The following is a 23419-nucleotide window of genomic DNA, read 5'->3' as shown; positions in this document are numbered from 1 at the left end:
GCTTATATATTAAACAGCATGCACAACTACACATGCAGTTTTGTTTGTACATGCTGAAACATTATCCTAAGTGGAAGCGCTTTGTTGCACTTAGTTCTTTGGCTTTCAGTGCTACCGTTAAGTCGTTATATATGTGAAGGTACTAGTAGAACCATCCCGGAAGATAATTGACAACTTTGATGAATAGAGGTATAAAAGTTGTGCGTCAAACAGGGAAAAAACTGTCTGCTTGAAAAGCAAATGTGTGCTTCTTTTGCACTGGTTATCGTTGCCAATACATGCATTGCATGTGCTCTATTGGATTCAGTATGAGCTACAACGAGCTGTGGTGGTCTTCCGTTCTGGTCGAGCTGGTGTTGCCGCCAAAATTTTTGACGAAGTGGAGGTTTTTATTATTTCAGAAGTGCATGTAACATCATGCTTGTGGTAGTGCGCTTTTTCCATAGAGTGATAAGTACTGGTGCACAAGGAGTGGGACATCCTGTGTCCTTAATGCAGCATGCTTTCTCATTGCACTCTGCATCTGCCGGTGGTGTACTAATCCTGCAGAGGAAGATGACGAAAAGCATGTGGTGTGTGCATTGCTGTGATCGTAAAACGTATATGTTTTACCTGAAAGGGTCGCAAATTATGTATACTACCACTTCATCGACCAGAAGCGCAATTTCGCGACGCCTCACAGATTCTGGCTCATACTGAACCAGATAGTACCATAGCCAAGGCTAGGCAGCATTCACAACAGCTAGTCTGTCCATTAACCACATGCCTGTAGCGAACGCTAAAATACTTGCAGGGATAACATCCTTTTGGAAGCATGTTGTCCATCCTACACCCAAATTGAAAGGGTGACGTCTATGTTACACCCATATGGGATGGTAGTTGTCTGTTTTACACCCATATCTTAAAGAGTGCTTATTATTTAACACCCATAGGCAAGGTATCGTCATTTTAACACCCTCTGCTTTGTGGGTTGTTACTTAGCGCGCTTTGCTTGGGGTGTAGCAATACACCAAAAAAGGTGTCACCTGTAGGACAAGTAATTTACATCCTTAAGGGTGTTAAACATTTTAGAGTGTACGGACGCAAGCTTGCAAAAGACTTAAGCCGGAATCGCTTAAAAGCCCGCATTCAGGAAAACAAGCATCAAATTAACCAGGCAAGACGTCAAATCTGTATGCTTACTGCATGTCTTCGTGGAAAACTGCACGTTGCAGACTTCAGTGAGGTTCTTGAAGCAAGAGCGAAGGCGGAACTTCTCGAAAGGGAAAAGTACACGCATGTCGACAACAAAGCATTGACTACCTTGCTCGCTAGCCTACCGCAAGAAAATTTTGAGGCTACAAGTGTGGACAACCTTTCTGAGACATGGCTATCACGAAACTAAGTGAGTGTTCTGTCGAAAGAGATGAACTTTGCTTTCACAACGCGCTTTATTCCGACACGCGATAATATAGTAGAAACGGAAGAATGTTTCCGTCACATGAAAGATACTGCAGCTGTAAGCCTTGCTCGTAGCCTCATTGTGAACATTTTGGCAAATACCCAGACAGCTCAGTCGAATTTAACTAGTAAAGAAGGCGCTGCGCTTGATGACCTGAATTCTCGTGCATCTGTCGTGGTGCTCGAAGGTGATAAGGGCAGATGTATTGTAATAATGAACCGCAAGGACTATGATAGAAAAATGCAACTGCTTTTGGATGGTCATCTGCACTTTCAGAAGATGCAGCACGACCCCATTTCCAATATTGCGAAAGGCAGTTGGTCGACTATTTACGCAAGTTAAAAATGAAAGGAAGGGTCGACCAGACACTATACCGTCGACTCTGTCTGACGGAGCGACGCAAAGAGTGACGGGTTGCCAGAAGTTCACAAAGACGGCTGCCCCCTACGCCCTATTGTTTCTTTTGGTTGGAATTTCGAAACCACTTGCGGAAGAGAGCACGTTCACGGTCAAGAATTCTAAAGAATTTGTTACCGCGGTACGTAAGCAGCAGCGTCGGGATGAGGATGTTATGATATCTTACGATGTCCTGTCCTTGTTCACGAATGTTTCGATAGCGGTAGCTACGGATATTATTGAGAAACGCCTGCAGGATGAATATACGTGAGAAATCAGCACTTCTCTGACTGTCGATGACATCATGATTCTCCCTAGGTTCGGCTTGAAGCAAACATATTTCACGTTTTCCGAAACCATATATCACCAGATAGAAGGCGTGGGCAGTCCTGTTTCTGCAATCGTGGCTGATCTGTTAATGCAGCACGTGGAAACGGCTGTGATGACGTCCTTGCCCTTCCCTGTCAAAATTTACTGTCGCTATATAGATGACACTTTTGTCATTGTCGAATAGAAAACCTGCAAGCCATGCATGATGCGCTTAATGCCGTCCATCATTGCATTCGATTTACATGTGACACGGAGCATAGTGGCAGCCTAGCCTTTCTAGATGTTCTGGTACATCGGAGCGAAAAGGGTTCAGTGGAGACAGCCCGTATATTGCAAATCTTGCGATAGCGGGAGATTGCCTGAGTTATGACTCTCACCACTCCACAGGACACACACATGCCGTGGTACGCACGCTCCTGTCTCGTTGCGATGCACTGTCGTCAACGCAGACATTGATGGAGCGAGATTTAATTAATGTAGCCACTTTTTTGCATAAACGTAGTTACCCTCAGCGCTTTGTCAATGATACGCGACGCCGCATGCAGAGACCCCGTGCGAGCAAGGCCGAAAGGCCGGCTTCCTTTGTGTGCATTCCGCATGTCCGCGGTGTATTAAACGCAGTGCGCGGGGCTTTACGGCCTTTGGGTGTTCGAACTGTGTTCAAACCCTCGTACACATTGGCAAACGTGTTTCCGAAGCCAAAGGACCGCGCACCTCCGGACGAAAAAAGTGGCGTCGTCTACAAGGTTGACTGGTCGAACTGTGGTGCCACCTATATTGGCGAGACGGGGCGGCGACGTCGCACTCGACTCAAGGAGCACTTAAGGGACGCTGCGAAAGCCACCCGTGCCACACGTGCAAAGACGGAACTGGTGGATCGATGTTTAACAAAAGGGCACATGTTCGACTTTGACAATGTAGCCACGTTAGCACGGGAAGACCGATAGGGCCCACGAAAATTTGCGGAATCATGATTTATCGGTCGCAATCAATCTGCATGCAATGCAAACATTGGCCCCCCTCCAGATATTTACAGCTGCATCATATATAAATAGGATGTATTTTCTCATTTGTTGCCATTTGCGTACTGACGATGCCACCCTCATAGGTGGAGAAACGTTTATGTTTGTTATATTTTATTGTTGAGTAAAGCCGGTGATAACAACGCGTTGAAAGATACAAAACAAGATTAAAAGATAACGACCGTAGGAAGGCATTTTTTGCGACCATTAATATTTTACAAAAGTTATTGAAATTTTCTGAATTCTAGAAAAAGCATGAAGTTTACCATATTACTTTAAAACAGCGCCACCAATACAGGACAAGGAGAGCAGGCACACACAGCGTTGTTTTTAACATGTTTACGTAATACATTTACATTTTTTTACACTGTTACCTTTCTTACATTTTGAAGTAACATGTAAAGCCACAAACTCACCCAATCTGCCGTTCTTGATGAAGTTCACACCTCTGTAACTCCGCAATAATAAAATCACAATTCTGTAAGCTGCGCCTATTGCGACATCAAAAACGGTCCAAAATAACGTATTATGCAGCGCTCAGATATGCACTACTTATTTGGTAGCAGTTCTTGCAAGACACTTGCAAACATTCTGACAAGTTCAAAATAACTATAAAATCACATAACTATATCTATTTAAAGTGCTCCGGTAGATGTAGTTTAAAATTTGCGAGATCTTTTTTTTTTGGGGGGGGTGCAGCGATATCGATTTGTACACATTGCACCTCAGTATTTAGGACTAACTTGCGGCTATTTTCTTACGAACTATAACATTTCGAACGAAAATTTCCGCTTGCTACAATTGGTAGAACGTAGCTTTCTCTCTGAAGTGCAAGAAATTTTATTCGACTCGGTTCAGCAATTGTTCTTCAGAGTATTTCCATGTACCTCGGAATTGCCACGAGGTTACACTTCTTCGTAATAGCGATATGTTACTCTTTTAAACAGTAGAAAGAAATGTGAGTGGTTAACCAAGGAAATTCGAAAGGAATATATGTTTGTTGCCAACATTTACGAAATGCGTAAACCAACTAATATGCAGCGGCTAGCAGCACAGCTGTAATGAATTAAAATGTATCTAAGTATCGTAAGAGGCAATTGGCAATTATTGCATCAGATATAGTTGAACGTGTGGTACCTCGCATCTCCACATCAAATACCTGTTGTCTTAGTGTCGTATATCTGTATCGCGACACAATTCCAAGGCACATTTGTAATGCTCACTGGTAGAGCTGCGCAAATACGTGAAAGGGGAACTCTCGCACGCTGGCCGAGAGTTCACGTCATTGTAAGGTCGTCGTAAATCGGCGTCACATGAATGCTCTCCAACGCTTCTATTTCAATTTTGATTGAGAGTAAATCACATTCTCAGTATCATGCCCATAATATTGCCCTTACTAAGCCTAAAAAAATTCTTTTTCTACGCAGGCCTATTGCTAACGTCACCATGACATTTGTGAGCATGGCAAATACCACTCGGTACAATACAGTGCATTCCAGAATAAATATGAGTGAGTATACAGATTCAGTGCCACGAATAAACCTAACAAAGCATTAATGACGTTACAATGCCATCATGCCTTTCGCCATCACATAAGTGCGGAAAGATAGGCTTGGCCTGGAGAGCGGCAGATTTCGTCAGTGGTCAATGCCACTCATTTCAATGCAAAGTCAATGCAACCTCTTAATTAGAAGAGTGTCATTCCAATCTTATGCAAACTGCAATTTAGCTGCAGAAAGCTCTACAGCCACGCGCAATTCAATCATGGCGCCCAACCTTTGATAATACAGGAAGTTAATCATTAGAGTTTCTTCAAGGAGAGGGTGATGGTCGTTCCCCAGGCAAATACGAATAAAGCCCGTCCCGAAAAAGCTAAACAGTTCAGGCCTCGAGGAAAGAAAACAAATATATCGCGGTCGACGAAATTTATTAATTTCAAAAAAAAATCATTGTTTATTTTACCCAATACGCGTGGCCAAGCGCGTATTAATCAATAAGAGTGGCCAAGCGTTACATTAGTCTGCGCAGCATTACTACATAGAAGCTAAATTACATATCTGCCGAGTCGTACAAATCACTAACAGGTGTTGGTAACGAAAAACAAGCTTCCCTGTTCCGTTGATCGTGAAGGAGCGGCCGCCGCTACGGAAATTCTTGATTCTTTAGGTGCTAAAGCATGTTGCCTCTGTTTCTTTTACTTTTATGCTTACAGTATTCCATGCTACACTTTGGAAGCACGATTGCCGCACTCTGCTCTCCGGAGCATAGCTAAATTGATGTGATGGCAAAACATCTCAAATATCACTTAAAGATGTGGCTTTGCATGAGCGAATGCATACTCCTTTTCTTTAGAAACAACAAGAAACACTTGTCCTCCAATATGATGCAGGTGGAATATATTAGGAGCCCCGCTTTGGGAAAGAACACCGCTACATTAAGGTAGACTCCATTAAGAGCGTTAAAATCCCGCCGAAGTTTGTTCTAAATGCATTCGCAAACCATAAAGCATCATATCTATGTATGCAATGGCTTGCTTTAGCCCGAACGCATTCTTGAGGCAAAGACCTGCGTCATTTTTGCAGCGAGGTGGGCGAAATGCACACATGATGGTGTACTGTTTTCATGTGCTCGTTAAAGAATCCCAGGCCATCAGAAGTAATCCGTAGTTTCCTACTACAGCGTGTACTTTTCGTGTCCGTTAAAAAATGTGCGCTTAACATCTGCTTCACCTACGCCGCGGGTATTTTACTATCTTCGGTATCCGCCCACATTTGGGGGTTTCTTAACGCCTGCTTCGTCTCCGCCGCTGGTCGGCCCGCACTGCACTATCTTCGGGATCGGGCCCATGTAAGGGGTGTTTATCGCCTGCTTCCCCTCCGCCTCGGGTCGGGCCGGTACTGCTCTTACTTCGGGATCGGCACACGTATAGGGAGTGCTTTTTTATTTTTAATTTCATTTTCATTTTATTTGGGCCCATTTACAAGCAAATGGATGGGGCCAAGGTAAAAATTGCTTATTGGCAGCTTGAGTGGTCCCTCGACCCCTTTACGTGTTGGAAGACTGATGGCAAAGAACGATTTCAGAAATGAAAAACAAATAACAGTGGGTCACATCAATCGAGGGGAGTAATTACGTTTCTTTCACTGCGAATACACGTGGTTTCACTGTACCATGGTGACTTAAATCGTAGTTTTCGCCAGACAGATGAGCTCCGATGGTGTCAAGGTATGGATGTAAATGCCGGCTTCTAGATAAGACTGTAGTAGCCGTCGCAATATGTTTGCGATCATTTGATGGCCGTAATTTGTTCTCGAAAAGGTGTGAGCCATTATTCATGGCTGCGCGTGTCACATGTGGGTGTATTCTTATTTAAGTTTGCTATATGTGTTAAGTTGCTTCTATCTTTTACCAGAAAGTAATAGGTGCGTAGGATAGTTTCTTTGTAGAGATGATGACTTTTTGTTATGTTGTACTTGGTGAAAAGACCTTCAGTGTCTTAGTTGTACGGCATATTTACGATAGAGCGTATTATTTTTTTTTGCATCAGTAGTATTTTAGAGAGATTGGAAGATAATGTTGTGCCCCATACAAGACGGCAATAATTTACATGCGAGGCAAACATTGCATTATAGATGATCAATTTAGCTGACGTTGGCAAAAGATACCGATTTCGATGTAGTATACCTGTTATGCGGCTCAGTTTCTGGAGTATAAAATCCGCGTGAGCGTGCCATGGCAATGTGTCGGTAAAGTATACGCCAAGTAGTTTTACCGCGTCAACAATCTCTATATTCTCAGTGTTCTAAAATATGTTCTAGGTCAACGGAGCACGCGTATTTTTTTGTTTTAAAGATGACTGCTTCTGTTTTATGAAGTTCACTTTTAAAAAGTTGTCCTGGCTCCATTTTCAGATATTGGTTAAGAGATTGTTCGCTGCACCAACGAGGCCTGTATAAGTGTTGTTTGATAAAAAAACACTTGTATCATCTGAGTAGTTATGAATTTTGCTTCTCTGTGAATAAGAACTTTGTCGTTTATGTAGATGTTAAATAGAAATAGACTAAGAATGCTTTCCTGGGGGACACCTGTTTGTATTTGTTGTGTAGATGATATGCTAGTGTTTATAGACACATATTTCCGCCGATTTCTAAGGTTGGATGTCAGTAACTGAAGAGGAAGGCCCCTGATGCCATATTTTTCGAGCTTAAGTAACAGGTGGTCATGATTTATGCAGTCGAACGCCTTTGTGAAGTCTATGAATAGACCAGTTACAAGTAACTTATTTTAGAGCTTGTGCAGTATATATTCTTTCTCTGATACAAGTGCTAGTTGTGTTGATTTACCTTGTTGAAAACCATATTGAGCGTCTGTTGTTAGTTTGTTTCTTGCTGAAAGATGTGGATTGGTCAAGAATGATTTTTTCAAGACCTTTGGAAAACTGCGGGAGAATAGATATTGGACGGTAATTTTTTATATCGAGCTTGTCACCTTTCTTATAGAATACAATTACTTTTGCAATTTTCATTTTTTCAGGAAAAGTACCTGATGTTATGCTTCAGTTATAGATATAAGCTAACACAGGTGCAATGTCAAAAATGACGTGTTTGATAGGTCTCATTTGGAGGCTATCAGCATCGCAGCCAGATGAATCTTTCAGTTTGAGAAAAACTGAACAAACCTCGATAGGAGTTGTTGCTTGAAAAAAAAATAGTGTCCATAGTTGCAGGGAACTGAAATGTATATGGTGGGCTTTGTGATGAATGGGAATCAGTGTCTGTAAAGTAATCATTAAATGCGTTAACTAAAGGATCTCCGGTTAAAGGGCATCCGTTTACAGAAACATTTTTTATAGGTTCAGTGTTCCGTTTGCGTCCCATTAGCTCATTTAACTTGTTCCACATCTTCTATGTATGTGCCTCGCATGAAGAAAAAGTACGTAAATAATAGCGATTTCTTGTATTTCTTAGCTCTTTATTTAATTTATTTCTACAAATTTTGAGGCATTTTAGATCCTCGCCGTTCCGAGATTTTACAAACCTGCAGCATAAAATTTATCGCTTTTCTTGAATTTCTTTAGAAGCTCTTTGGTGATCCAAGGTTTCCGATAAGCTTTGTGGTTTACTTTCTTGTGTATGACACATAAACAGCTGAGAATTTCTTTAAGAAAATGTTGTAGGTTAGCTCAGCCTCGTTTTGTTGAAAAACCTCCTTCCAAGATACTTGTCTCAGGATACTTGTACCTTTCTCTTGAAAGGAAGTTAATGTGTACTCGTTTATTGTCTGAAATGTTTTTTCAGTGTTATCTTTTTAGGTTTCGTTTGCTCTTGTGCGGGGAAACATGACTATGGGCACGTGGTCACTTGGAGGATAGTTTAAAACTCCCCTAGTTACTAATAATGGATTACAGTTCCTTGTAAAAAGGTCAAGAGTAGTATTCGTGGTTTCTGTTATTCTCGTGAAAGTTTCAACTGCATTGATACATCCTCTTGACACAACAATTCCTTGAAATATCGTTTTCCTAGCACCCTCGGAACTCATATCATTGCTGAAGTCTCCTCCTAAGACCACTTTATATTTGTTTTCTGATGCAAATTCTAGCATACGCTCTAAAAAAATGAAAAGAAGGTTCCTATAAACCATCCGACGGGCGGTAACATACTGTAAAGAGTTTCACAGTTTTCTGTCATACAAGAATACTCGGCTTACAGTTCATATGTTACAGAATCATCTATCAAAACAGGTGCCCCTCCAGCGCGACGTGAGGTTAGGTTTTTATGAAATACTTTTTTGCGAGGCAGGCGAAAGACATCATCAGAGCAATACCATGTTTGCTTAGCATGACTATATTGCACTGATTATTTTTATCAGAAAAGAAAGTTTATAATTCAGGTAGCTTGCTGGAGACTGATTAAATGTTCATTTGTATGAAAGACAGTCCCTTCTTTTGAGTGGCCAAGGACGTGAACCAATCCTCCTTGCCAATATATCCAATATGATTAATTTCGCCAAAGAGTCAAATGATAGCAACAAAAAGTTGGCATTCATTCCAATAGAGCACGGAGATCATTTTCACCCTTAACGACAATTGCCGATTCACCGTGTGCCCTACGCACGAGCACTTTTCCATTTCAGTGCCACGCGAACTTGTATCCGGCCTCTTTTGCCCATTCTTTGGCAGTGGCAAGGAGCTTCCTCGAGCGAGAGCGAGAGGTGAAGCAGGTTAACACCTGCTTCACTTCCGCCTCGCCCGGCATTGCACTAGCTTCGAAATCGGTCCACATATGGGGACTGCTTAACGCCTACTTCACCTCTGCGGCGGGTCGGCCCGGCATTACACTGTCTGTGGGATCGGCCCACGTATGAGGAGTTTTTTGCTTACGACACGAAAATTTCTTTGAACGGAAGAGGTATACAGCTTCGCTGTGGAAGGTACATGGTTAAGATTTACCAAACAGCTGCAAATATCGGAGTACACTATGGTAGCGTCTTAGCACGTCCGAATCTCACACTGTTTCCCAGTGCCCTCCTTTTTCCACAACCGTCTGGACCCGCTCTTTATGCCTGCGTCGTCATTGTTCGTGGGTTCTACCAATCCGCAGTCACGTATTGCACGGAGGGTGTCTGGAGACCACTCACAGCGTCGGGAAAACGACGGGATAGTAATACCGATGGCGTCGGTACACCGAGGCCATCTGGCCACCGAGTGTGTCGGGCCAACTATAGGGTCAGGAGGTCGGTTGCCCCGTTCCACCGAAGGGAACTTGGTCGGAAACTCACGCACCTCACTTGGCATAAACAGGGAAAGATGGGCAACGTCCGCTGACTCCGATTCCGGCATGGTCGTGCCAATTTGGGCTGCTACAGCTGTGAAGAACCGTAGCGTGAAGCATGGCAACTGCATGTCGTCGGGGTGGCATACACCCCCCCCCCCTGAACGGCCGACGGGCACAACAGCACCACCGCCGCCAGATGGTGCACCGGGAGGTCGACTTGTTCGATGCAGCTCAGCCGGCTTGATGCCTGCATTGTTCAAGGGCATGGGCCGCAGCTTCTGAGAATGAAGATCTCTGGTCCAAGACCTCTTGGCAGGTGGGCTCTGAGTGAACTGCAAGGGGACAAGCGCCAAGGAGTGACCGTTGTCAGGCACACAGAATGCCTCAAGCGCCACGTGCACGTCACTCTCCTCGCCATACTGTAGGTATTCACTGTACAAATTCAAGATAATCTGACAACCCCTTACTGAAAAGAAAACCCTGAAACGCATGGTTCACGTGCACTTGGACAAGCCCTCTCACATAGACACAAACGGGTTTACGTAATCAAGCTAAGTATGCATCAGAGCTTCCTCAGGTCAGGTAGGTGAAGGGAGAACTGGCCTTAATTACTTCATGTCCGTATCACTGTGCACCAGATAGTTACATGATTACATAACGACATAATGCAAAATCAACAAAAGGGAAAACCATTTAAAAACCTTATCACGTTCCGAAATTGGCTCAGACGGGTCACTTATTCCGCTTTTCTCCTAGCAAACTTCTAAATGATGCTAATAGGACGCAGAGTGATTAGCATAAATGACCAAATCTAACCCATGATAACATAACTTCAAAAAAAATTGTGCGGATTGTCTAAAAGAAGTCGCTATTAAATTTACATTGAGGCTCTTTATCTTCAGCCTTGATCTCCGTGTAAGGAACGAAACTAAACCACTGACGCTTTCCCTTCTCCAGCATTTAGCTGTCACGTTATTATGGAGGTAATCAAACTAGAACAAAAAAAACCCTGCCATACCATGAGCAGGAAAGAATAATGATGCCTTCTGCCTAACAAAAGCTTCTTAAACTTAAACGTTCAAAAATACAATGTCATCGAAGAAATTAAAGCTCATGAACGCAAACTACAAAACGTGCCTCCAAAAGCACTCTTACCAAAGCAAACATGACTCGTTGTGAACTCCCACTAAAGCACAACTTAACAAAACTTGCGCAACTTGCGCGTGACCTTCCAAACTGTATGCAACACGGACCCTGTTTGCCTTGCAGTTCTACACGTGTCCTCACGTAAACTGTCCACTTCAAACTACGGAACTAACCTGAGGTGAAAATGCTAATAACCTAAAAAAAAGATTATGGTGTTCCTTACGCCTTGTCAAACGTTCAGCGCTCAACTAATCTCCTACAAAATGAACCCAAAATAACAGAACGTTTTGCAACGCTTCTTCCTGATTTTTTCTTCAGACCTTAACAAATCCTTTCAGACGAGCTCGAGAGGGTCGCGCCTTCTTGGGTTCACGCAAATTGCGCTCGCGAAGGCAAAACTCGTTCATTTGCCCGACAAACCTCGTAGCTACGACTTTAGAACACGAGCCTCCGCTTACTAGGGCCTCCGCGAGCCTCCGAGATTTGCAAAACGGCTCCAGCTATCGGAGCACACCATGGTAGCGTCTTTGCATATCCGAGTCTCACACTGTTTTACAGCATCCTCCTCCTTTTTCCACAGCCGTCTAGATCCGCCCTTTATGCATGCGTCGCCATTGTTCATGGTTTCCACCAATCCGGCGTCAGGACACACATGGCGTCAGGAAACCGACCCCGGCGTCCGGGAAACAATGGGGTCGGGCCACCGATAGCGTCAGGAGTTTGGTTGTCCTTTTCCTCCGAAGGGAGCTTAGTTGGAAACGCGCGCACCTCACTTGGCACAAACAGGGAAACATGGGGAACGTCCGCTGGCTCCCATTCCGGCATGGTTGTGCCATACTTGGGCTGCTTACAGGTGCGAAGAATCGTAGCGTGAAGCGTAACAACTGCATGTCGCCGGGGTGGCATACCCTTCCCTGAACGGCCGCCGAGCATAACAGCGTCGTAGACACCAAAGGCGGATGTCGTAGCGTCTACGTTACATCCAAAATAAAATTTGCACTGCGCGCCATGTTGACAGAAGGCGGAACGTTGTGGGCACGCCCCACTGCGCCGCAGCCTTCGTAGTGCAAGCCATTGAAGAACGAACGGGAGCGCAGTGGAGGCCGTGTTTCATTGCCAATAACCCCGCTTCTGATGAACGCAATGAACTACTTTCTCCGGCAAAGTATTTCTGAAATGGCCTATTTTCACTTCGAGTACATTTCGCCACTTCCATGTAAAGTGGTTCAGGGCCCCATTAATAGAACATCCTCTCAACTCAGGCTCTAAAAAATGGCACCTTATTCTTTATTGCAACAAACATTTTTACCATTCTTTATCTTATCAAGTACCCACTATATGAACAAACTTAACACCCACATCACTATATGCACCACACTATCGCCTCCTTATTTTTGAAATTTGTTTCTTGACAACACATTTTAAACTTGGTAATGACTATCTTTTCCTACGTGATTATCAATAACTAAGTGTTTACTGTACGTCTTCGTGCACTTCAGATAAAACGTCCCTTCTATCATTGCTTTCTTTGCCCAACCCGCACAAAATTTTTAGAGCCTATGAAGTGTTTCCATTTTTTATGCACTCATCAAATTATTTTTCTTGATTATAACAGCGTTATTCACGAACGTTGTTCTGTGGACAAATTCCATAGCGATGGCTCAATCATGGTCCATGTCATATTATTAACGTCCCCACTGTATTTTATTATTCCTTTGTTCTGCCGCCTGCCAGTGGCTCCTTGGCCCCGTCAAGCTGTGACACAGCTTTCTTGCCATTTATATTTCAATAGAATTATATTATGTCAACCTCAGAAGATTGTAAAAGGGGTCATATTTTATTGGCCCATTGTTTTTAAGAGCGCAATATCGCCTTCAAATCCCGGCGGTTTTCAAACAAGCTCATACTTCGAACTTCAAACATAAATTTCAATGATTTTCGAGCTTTTAAGGGCAGAATACCGCTTATGTAGGACGTCAGCCTAGTAGCATAGTGCCGATGTTCTCTGGTAATTTCTTGATTCCCTATATCGTGCACTATTCGCCAGAAACGACGCTTTCAGATAGAAACAGTTGCTGTTTCTTCGTCATCGTGCATTGATGGCAATCTAATATAGCGGTTACCCAACGCATCAAATAAAGTTTTCAAGTCTCAGGCAATTCTCAGGTTCGAATATTCGGCCTCAGCATCCCAGCTGCTATCCATCACAATGTATGTTGCAACGTCAAAATGAAGTACACAATAGCGTGTTATTGAATTGTTCACATTACAAAGCAGTAAAGAAACCTGCCTGACTCTTTCATCGAGCATAGATGCCCATTTCCTATAGATATATCGAACAGTGCAGGCAAGTTTGTTGTCTATCGCTACTGTAATATATAAAACCGTACTACACGCAATAAAAATAAATGATAACCTCCTTCATCGAAAAGCAAATACCTGCAATTGGTAAAATGAGATAACTACAATTGAACGTAAAAGACTACGTATACAGGAAGACTATTTTCGGAAAGCAAAATCGACGGATGGCTATCTACGTCAGGCATAAAGTTATTCTGTTATCTCCCACGTTTCTTGACCTATACAAGAAAACATGTCTTGTGTGTTTGAGTGCATTCACTAACATCGGTCCGCAAACAACGCTAAGAACTCAATTACTGTGGTTGTGGAGTACACGATACTTGAAATAAAATATGTACTGTTTGGCATAATCTTGTACTCCACAGGTCTTCATGGTTACTCATTACCACCACCACATTGGAGATTTCTCTACACAGAAGAAAACTGTACGGTAGTAAAAGTACTACACGAGAAGCCAAGTCCCTCCGAAAGATCCAGCGGAAAGAGTAAGACATATTCGAGCTGTCAAGCGTCAAACAGACATCTGAAACACTATTGTGTATGTTGGATAGAGATGTTCAGCGGAAACGGATATGTTTACCTAGCTTTTCGTCAACAGTCAGGTTACTCGCAATTTTATATGATGCGAATACTCACAACACTTTTTTTATGTTGCTGTGCTTACCAAGCGTTGACATATGGAGAGCATGTGAGGCGATTTTCCTTGGACAGTGTTTTAGAGAAGCCATTAATCGGCATACAGTTTAGTGCTGTTGTCAGTTAGCTACTGGCCACAATGTCGCAGATTCAATTCGAGGCCTTGACAGCGAGATCCGTAAAGGGCGAGTGGTAGGCGAAAACGTTCATTCACAGAGTTTAGGACCACTTAGGGAGACGTTGCTGATAAAATAAATGTTTCACTACAGCGTGTAGCGAAGCAAGTGTGTTGCTTTTAAGCGTGATATGGATCAATACAACAAACAGGGGACTTGTAAAACGTATTATTTCGCCTTTCGTTACAACAGTATATTGTTGAGACTCGGGGTAGCTTTCCGGCAAGGAATCCTTCGTGCCGTATAGATGTGTACGTCCGGGTGTAGGAGTGAAAGATAAGGGATTTATTTTACATTATTTACATATTAAAACAAGTCGTCAGATTCTAGGCAGAGCTCACACAAGTTTGCAGATGTCAGCACACGTCAGCACACCTCTCACTGCACCGAAGACCCGCTTTTAAAATGTTCTTAAAATGTTCATAACATTATTCTAGTGGAAAAATCTTGCTTCACACATGTGGAACAGTCTTTTCCGCTGCCATATGGGACTCGTTATTTTGAAAGAGACAAGGCATTTCCAATGTATAGATCCCTAGTCCCCTACAAAACGAAATTCGATTACCGTGTTGCGGCCAATCAGAGGTGTCGTACAGTTCACAGAACTCCGCCTCCTATATCTAGCCTTCTAAGCAAGAACGAGGCAATGCCGAAACCGATATCGTACGCCTACTTTCACGGAACAGGTCCCGCTCCCTCCACGAAAGTCGTCGACTGGGTTCCTAGCTCTCAGTGACACTTTTGTCAAGGTCAGGAGTTTAGTCTTCTCGCTCGTTACCACTTCCACGAAGGGTGGCGGACGCTGTCGATTCTAAGTGAGTCTCTTTGTTCGCACATCACAGTCAGTGTCGCGCACTGTCGCCATCTCGGCGGCGCTGATCAAAGGGGCTGCCTACAGGAAGCGCCCAGAGTGCTCACTGCCGATTTGGGGTGCAACAATATACTCTGCGGATGGTCACTGAGTGCCTGCGGATAGGCCGTTTAGTGCATAGACACTGCACAGGCTATCTCGAGCAAAAAAGGGCCTCTATCTTGGATAGTAGCTCAGACATCTGGGACCTCCACCACGCTGTAGCTCAGATATCTGGGACCTTCACCACGCTACAGCGAAGAACGCAAGCGGCTCTCGAGGTGCCTCCGCTCATCCGCTCACTAGCGCCATGCCCTCTCAACACCATGGCAATGCAGTACAACAGCGGTGACTTGGCGGCCAACCCGTCGGCCGTTGTCTGGAAGGGCTACAGCACCGGTCAAGGCACCCACGCACTATGCCTTTGTCGTCAGCTGCCGAGGGACAAGGAAGACGAGATCCCCCCCCCCCAAAGCACTGCAGCGTGGCTTGTTTGTAGTGTATTACTTGTTTGCGTAGTGTATTAGAAACGTACTTCAGCATTACTTCCGCACGTGCCACCAACAATTCTTCATCTCTCTCCGCCACATCAGAGTCTAAAGTGGGCTATCATGTGCAGGATAGCTCTCAGCTAACTGAAAACATCATGTGAAAATATACCAGGATAAGCATTCCTCAAGGCTGCGACACGTCTCCTTTCCTAGTGTGGCACTTTTAAGCGGCTATCAACGCGGTGTTATACCCGTTGTCTTTGCACACTTTCTTTATATGGCGATCCGCTACGCATCCTAAACTTAAAACCTCCGATTACCTACCAAATCAATTCAGTGATGCCTTTGTACCATACATGATGACATACATGCCTGCCTATGCATATCATCATCATCATTCATCTTTTATTATTCCCTTAAGGGTCCCTTGAGGGACATTACATAAGGGTGAGAGACAGCGATGGGAAAGTGCCATACATCAGCTAAAAAAACAAAGGTAACAGAAAAATAAATAATAACCGGTGTAGAAAACATCAGGTATAAACAGAACAATGAAAATATATCGAACTGAGTAGCAATAAATGAAAAGAAATCTGTACACGTAAATTTGAAAAACGCTAAACATAAGTGGCAAAAAGGAGAGAAGGGAAAATATGCGATGACACAAGCAAGTCGGATTGCTGGAAGAGGAAACGTGAGGAAAAGTTGCTATTTTGGGTTGAAATGGTCTGATAGTAATTGTCTAAATTCTGAGGGATTTGACTCTAAAACCACGACTTCGGGAAGATTGTTCCATTCTGTTAGAGCGATGGGGAGGAAGGATTTCTTGATGGCGTTGGAAGAAGCATGCAAACGCTGTATGCTAAGGGAGTTAAACAAACGGTCTAATGTAATAAGTTCTTGCGCAGTGCAGGAAAGTTAAAGTATAATTTATGAAAAAGACAGAGCATTGCAAGTTTCCGGCGGAGAGCTAGGGGTTCGAGCCCGAGAGACAATTTCATGTCAGTTACGCTGTGCCAAGGTGAGTACTGGGAAGTTATGAAGCGGGCTGCCCGGTTCTGAATGGCTTCGAGCGACTGAATCAAGTAAACCTGGTGAGTGGTCCAACGTATTAGGTCATATCGCTAAACACATGGTTCCCCCGATTCCCCAAGATGGCCATCTTCACGCGAAGGCTGTTATAAACCTGTCGGAAAGCTTACTTCACTGGATTGTTGTCAACGAACACTGCGGTATTTCCTCAGCCTGTGTGCGCAAGCATATTATCACACACGTGTACGGCGTCCCTTCACATCCGGTACAAAACTCTGCCTCTTCGTCTATCTGTAATTTATTCTACAATGGAATGTTCGCGCACGTCTACAGCATAGCCTAACTTAAGTGAAACTAAACGCGTGCATCATTTCAGAGTAAAACATCACTAATGCACATAAGATGTCACTGCAGGTTCGTAGAGACGATTTCGTAAACGTGTAAAATGTTCACAACAGAAGTCTTGACTTTTGTGGCATCAGATTATCAGTGTTTGTCTCTATAAAAAAGAATACGACCACGGAGAAGACAAAACACAGGACAGATTGCTAACTTCAACTGGTCATATCACGCCGCATGTAACAAGTTAAACGAGCTTGTTATAACAAGTTATAACAAGCTGTTTCCTCTGTATATTGCCTTGCCGGTTGTTTTTTATCGCGTTTGTGTTTGTACTAGCGTCCTAAAACTCAGCAAAATACCCAAGGTTCCTTTTCTAGCAATCCGACCAAATCATTACACTATCATAAAGTGGGTGCGTGAGTGCACGCGAGCTGAAGCTGGATTGGCATGTGCAAGAACTTCGAAATAAGCAAACTTATATTGAGAAATGACCGAGCTTGTGCTAATTTTCTTGGTTTTCTTACAGAAGAATCAACACAGATATCCAAATATTGTGAACTGTGGGCTGTGCAATGGAATCAATGGAAAAGTGATTCATACAAACCGGCAGAAAGTAGCAGCCTTTGTGAGGAAGCCTTCAGCAGCATGTGCGAAAATAAGAGCGTCTACACAGTGTTAGATAGCAGATTTTGCTGACCGAAGCAAATAAATGTAATGAATTTCTTAATTGTTTTCAGTTTCGTATTTTATTCACGAATACCATTGCCTGGTGGGTATATTATTGAAGATGAGAAACAGGAAAAAGATGGTGCAGTGGCATATCGATGTAGAGATCAGATGAGAAGGGTGTTCCATAAGAGAAGGAGCACTTGGGGTAGAAACTTACCTATGGCTAATTTTCATATATTGCATAGCATTCTTTCGAATTATCAATTATGAAGCTTACATTCTACCCTTAAAAGCAAGACAACAATATTTTAAGACATAGGCAACTCCGTGGAATACAACGCACACTAGGACAATCTCCCCATAAACTTGTTTTGCCATCAATCCTGTGTTCTGTAAATGAAGGAAATTTCGTTCTAACATATTCTGCTTCTGGCCTCATTTGCCCGTCGACGCCCTCGCCAGCTTTTTAACGTGTCCTCTTTATAAGCTGTTCTCTCTTGGAGACGCAATTATCTCGCTGCTTGCGCTTTCCGCGCGTGCCTTGCTCACGCCTGTTTTTTGAACTGTGCCTTCGTAAGGCCTGCGTTTCGCATACGTTTCCCCGCTCCATTTAGACGTCTCCGTTTCTAGTCACTGAGCAGTTTCTTCGGGCACGCCATAGTCGCAAAATTTTAGAGCACACCCCTTATTGCCGAAACACAGTCAATCCGCCCGTCCGTTCCGCCCTCGTCCGCGTGCGTGCGGTCGCTCTCTAGTCACATGGCCCACAGACGCACGACCGTTCGCTACGTTGTCATGCGCACGCCTGCTTGTCTCTCATCGGTTGGTCCCAGGTGGACGGCTTCGGCCGTCGTTACGGCAAACATGGCGCTTGCTCGAAGCGAAGCGGGGACGCGAGGCCTAAGCAACAGCCGCGTCAGAAACAGTAATTTTTTTCTATTTCTTCTGATTTTCACTAAAGTTATGCAACACCGACGGAGATAGTCATCGAAGGCAGCAAACCGCTGTACTCTTTCAGGTCTGATCAGTGCGTGCGATCACCGACAGAAACAGACGGAGCGCAGGAAGTGGTTTGTTCACGAAAGCGTCGGAAGAAATATTTTAAGCCATCGACTTCCTAATTTCTTCTGCCGTGCTTCGAGAGTTCATTGAAAACGAGAAGTCCATCACATACACGTGCATTCTGAGCACGAGACAAGGTCAGGGTGTGGCGAAATAAAAGTTTCCGATTGGCGCACCCAGCGCACGCGACTCGTATGTGTTCTGCGTGTGCGGGCGGTTCGCTGCCGGGAAGTGGTGAACGCCAGTCCTTTACAACTTTCTGAAGTTATCACACGATGTAGGGACAAGTTTTTTATTGCTTCGTTATCGCTGTCATTCCGCGTGTGCTACACTGCGTGTGAGCCGTTTTGCCGGCTGCAATGCGCCTTGGTGACCGCGAAGTTCCAGCTATTTTCTCACTGTTTCGAGTTTGTTCGCAAGATAAAAATCGTTATGTATATGTGCGATGTGTTGCAGAGTTACTGGGTCTAAAGTATTCGTTTCATGCAATGTGCATTTGCGCAGAAGTGAACTGTGCATCAGTGTTGCCGATCGCGTTTTCTTATGTAGTACACGGATATACAAGCTCTATCACACTGGCCTTTTCTGCTTCGTACATGGGTCGTTTGATTCAAATGTTGTTACTGCACTCTTGATGACTCTTCTATCATTAAGGGGAATTTAGGGAACATCATAGTAGTTACATATGTCAACACATGCTGTGGTGTCCTGAAATGTGGACACGCCTGAGCACTAGTGCCATGAAGGAAAATTTCGGGCAGCTTTGAATTTTATCTAGTTGACGTTGGTGTAAATACCCAGAATTTCTAGATTGCACGAAGTGAATAGCTTTATATTTGGTGGAGGCAAGTGTCTTGCATACGGTAGAGCCTAAACTGTTTGCTGTTTGATGGTTCCCGAGCATACAAGCTGTCTGTGCAAACACCCGCGACATGGCAGCAGGCCATATTGTGGATGAGAGCCATATGTTTCATTAGGAATCTTTACAAGTTTGCGTTTGCTAATAGATGACATGCATGTAAAGAGAAATAAGAATCACCAATAAACTGTGATAATTAGAATTTCGTATCGGTTCGCGTGCCAGAAGCAATATTTGAAGTCCTCTGCAAGATGCGCAATGATCCTTACAAGAAAATTATCCTCCTCCTTGTCATATACACGCAGGTCTTACTAATATGTTTCTTCAGAGTTTCGCATGTATACCCTAGTGTAACTCTATCTTTTCCAGAACACAGTGACACGGTGGGAAATGTCGCTGTTGTTCCAGAAACATGCGCACGTATAGAAAAAGAAGACATGCTATTTTGCTCACCATAAAATTTCTTTGGATATAGTGGAAAATCACAAATGTACAGGGACGACATGGCACAGGTAATAACTTCCAAGAAATGGGTAATTGTAAATGTGGCACACACACGTGAACACTATATATTCTGCTCAATCTAAGGACGCCATGTGCGAGCTTGACATGGTGAATGATAAACACTTTTCTTGTAGAGATGGCACGCTTTCTTGCATGATGAGGACCCATGTTTGCTGTTTCTTTCTGCCAGAATGATCATCCGTGTAATATTTGTGCTAAGACACAAGGTATGTCTGAAACATACGTCACAGTGCAGAGCCAGTCAACAAAGACATCCTCTTTTCACACGTTCACAATGCTCCCCGACTGCTATTTTGACAGTACGCATCATGCCTGTGTAATATTTTGCCACACGAAAGAACAATTCCATAGGCATGAGCTGGTATGCATTGTGCAAAAAGAAGTAGTCCTGTCTATAATGAGCACATAGATTACTAATCTTCAAAAACTTAGACAAATTGCATGGTGTGGAAAAGAGTGCCTTAACGTTCTAGATGTTACGTAAATATGGCACCGCTGCTCTTATTTTGTGGTGATCAGGGGAGGCTGTTATGTCACTGCATGATTTCATTTTGTTCAACCCTTTATTACCCAGTGGCAGGATATATTGCTATTGTAGTGTACCACAGCTCTTGTACATTAGTTGGAACTGTTTTACTCAGTCTAACTGTATGCTTGATTAGAGTTTTGGGGTACCCCACATAGATGACACAACCTACAGAGCAGACACGAGTAGACCTTTCTGAGGCAATCTCGCAGTGCCCCGCAGGCATGCTGTGCAATATGGAGAAAGAGGTTACGTAGAGCTCGCCCGGGCACTCGCCGCCTGTTTGCAGAGTTGGTGCGGCGACATTATGAAACGAAGACAGCAAGGCACCGCTTCTTTTTTATGCATGTTTGGCTCAGAGGTCGACCCTCTGTTGCCCCTTCAAATTTCTGTGCTCTCTATCATAGTGCTCATGGGAGTACCATTAATTTGGCTACTCGAATAATGAATAGACAATGGAGCACAAGAACTTTGCAGTTTTACGCAGAACACCTTGCGCATTTTTCACGAAGCTGAACCCAAGGAACTATCCGTTGGTTTGCTGTGAAAACAAAAAAAAATGGGCAATAGACGTTCCCTCACTTATTGTGCGGGCCTGCCTTCAGCCATGTGAGCCTTCATTTCATTGTCATGTGCATGTTAAAGCAGCAGCTAATTAAGAAAGAAAACGCGATGGAACCACTTACTACATCAACATTGTCACACCATGAAAGATCACTGAGCTCATTCAAAGTTAGCTCACTTGATAATGCTGGTTTGCTGTCAACTAAAACGCAGGTACTGGCCAGCTGTTTGTTACGCTATGCATTTCTTAATTTGCCTAAAATATGGCTGTGCATCAACTAGCTAGGTTTTTGATACATAAACAGATAAACAACACGCAGCCCATGCCCAACTCACTCAAATAACTTGAGTAGAGCTTACAATAATTCACTTGTCATGTGAACCTAGTGTGAGCTTATTTTGTTATATGTAGAGTAATCAAAATAAAGCACGCATGGGTGATGCTGATAGTATCAAACGCTCGCAAGTCGACCAACCTTGTTTCCTGCCATGGCTGGGAGAGGGAGTATACCTGTCCTGGTACAGCTTTATGTTTTGCGCCCTTCGGTAATTTGTTGTGCATTGTTTAAGTAATGAATTAGGCATAATCGCTGTATAATAGGTAATTAAAAGGTGGATGAGGCAGCCCGCATAGGACACAATCACATAAAACTGATAAAACTGTTCTCCAGTAAAAGTGAGGTTTCAGCTTTGGCGAAGCGATATGTGCTCAGTGAACGGCGTAGAAGATGGTCTTCACCTTCAGGCAATTGAAAGTTTTTGTTCAGCGTCAACCTAAAACGCCAATCAAGGTTACCACAGTGCGTATCACGGCATCTGTAGAACCTCAGTAAGCGGTTTCGACTGAACGATGCACACACAAACAATCTTCCTTTGAGCAATGGCCAGACCACAAATCCATGATGGGACAACTGTGGCGCCGTGAAATCTATAGAGCACATCTTGCTTATAAAGTGAGATATAAGAAGAAAAAAAGAAAGCATGTGCTTGCTGCGGTAAATCTAGGCAAACTATGGAGCATGGTTTACTAAAACGTCAAGCTATCTGCGCAGCGGTCGATATAGGCATCTCTGGCCTCCTTGAAGCCCTTGGGTTCAGCGAGAGCAGCGGGAAAGTAAACATGTCCGCAGTAGAGATTAGTAAGCGGCGGTTGGAAGATTGGTGGAAGAAAAGTAGGGAAACGACAAACAATGGAGGCGTGCGAAGACAAAGTTCACAATAGGGGGTTCAGAATGCTTGATTATGATCATTCATCGTGTGGTCTTTTTTTTTCTCTTTTAGCATAGGTAGGACATCAAGCAATACAATAACAAGAGCTTGGTGGCGCAACCCACCACCCCGTTCCAAAGGGAACGCTCATAGCATCCATCCATTCCGTCCAAGTCGTCATTGCAGGACGTATGGGCTTCTATGGCACCTTGACTACCATGTGTGCATAAATAAGCCTTGGCCGTTATCTCCGATAAGTCGGGGAGCTCGCACCGAGTTAGTCGTGCCGGTAGAAAGAGCCTAGAAGAAGAAACAGTGGACTTGGCGCGCATGCTCTTGCTGATTCCGCTCCTTCGCACTGTTAGAAGGCGCTGACCGGCCAGCCAGTCGATGCTCGCGCGGTACTCTTAAATAATCGGTCTACTGTACATCATAGGCGCCAGTGGGGACAAAGGGCACCCCTGTCTCAGTCCTTTGGTGATCTTTTGCCTGGCTCCTCGTGACTTTCTATTCAGCGCAAATTACGTTTTCTAGTTAAATCTCCCTCAAAAGCTGTGTACAGTCGTTGCCTAAGACTTCCCATTACAGAATACCCCATAAAATGTTGCGGTCCACGTTATCATACGATCTGGTAATGCCTCAAAAAGCCACACATCACTGTCTTCTTTCATCGCTGCATATTTTAAAACATTGAGTAACAAAAAGTGCCTGCGGCTTAGCTCAGCTAACCCTGGATATACAAAGCGAAAGCTTGGTTTAGCCTGGTTAAGTCTTGGTTTCACTTGGTTAACCTTTGATTAAGCTGTAATTATTGTACTTAGGCATAACACCATCGTTAAGCCGCCTATAACAGCTGTGCCTAGGTCGGTAGCTAGACATGACTGTGATTGATGATGAACATATTGTTACGGTTACAAAACTGTTACGGTTAACGTTAAACTGGCTTTATTGAAAGGAAGAGATTGATGGTGAAGTAAAGATGGCGTCCCGAGGCTGCACCAGCTAACGT

At 43.8% G+C, this 23419-nt stretch overlaps 1 protein-coding gene across 7 annotated transcripts in view; it reads left to right on the top strand.

Annotated features, from left to right (window-relative positions):
* The window catches only part of LOC142584713 (uncharacterized), a 95118-nt gene extending 77395 nt beyond the window's left edge, over positions 1 to 17723 (top strand). For 6 of the 7 annotated variants that reach the window (XR_012828896.1, XR_012828897.1, XR_012828898.1 and 3 more), the window contains 3 exons: positions 4617 to 4699; positions 13835 to 13954; positions 17523 to 17723. Coding sequence is in view for 1 of the 7 variants with exons in the window: in XM_075694922.1 (XP_075551037.1) it covers positions 4617 to 4699; positions 13835 to 13954; positions 17523 to 17692 (373 nt within the window). In the remaining 6 variants the exon portion in view is untranslated. The remainder of the gene's footprint in view (positions 1 to 4616; positions 4700 to 13834; positions 13955 to 17522) is intronic. The other variant, XR_012828902.1, reaches the window with a different exon arrangement.
* Positions 17724 to 23419: the final 5696 nt, after the last annotated feature.

Source organism: Dermacentor variabilis, chromosome 6 (assembly GCF_050947875.1).
Source record: "Dermacentor variabilis isolate Ectoservices chromosome 6, ASM5094787v1, whole genome shotgun sequence".
NCBI lineage: Eukaryota > Metazoa > Arthropoda > Arachnida > Ixodida > Ixodidae > Dermacentor > Dermacentor variabilis.
The sequence above is the reverse complement of the archived record's forward strand: the minus strand, read 5'-3'. Positions and strand labels throughout refer to the sequence as shown.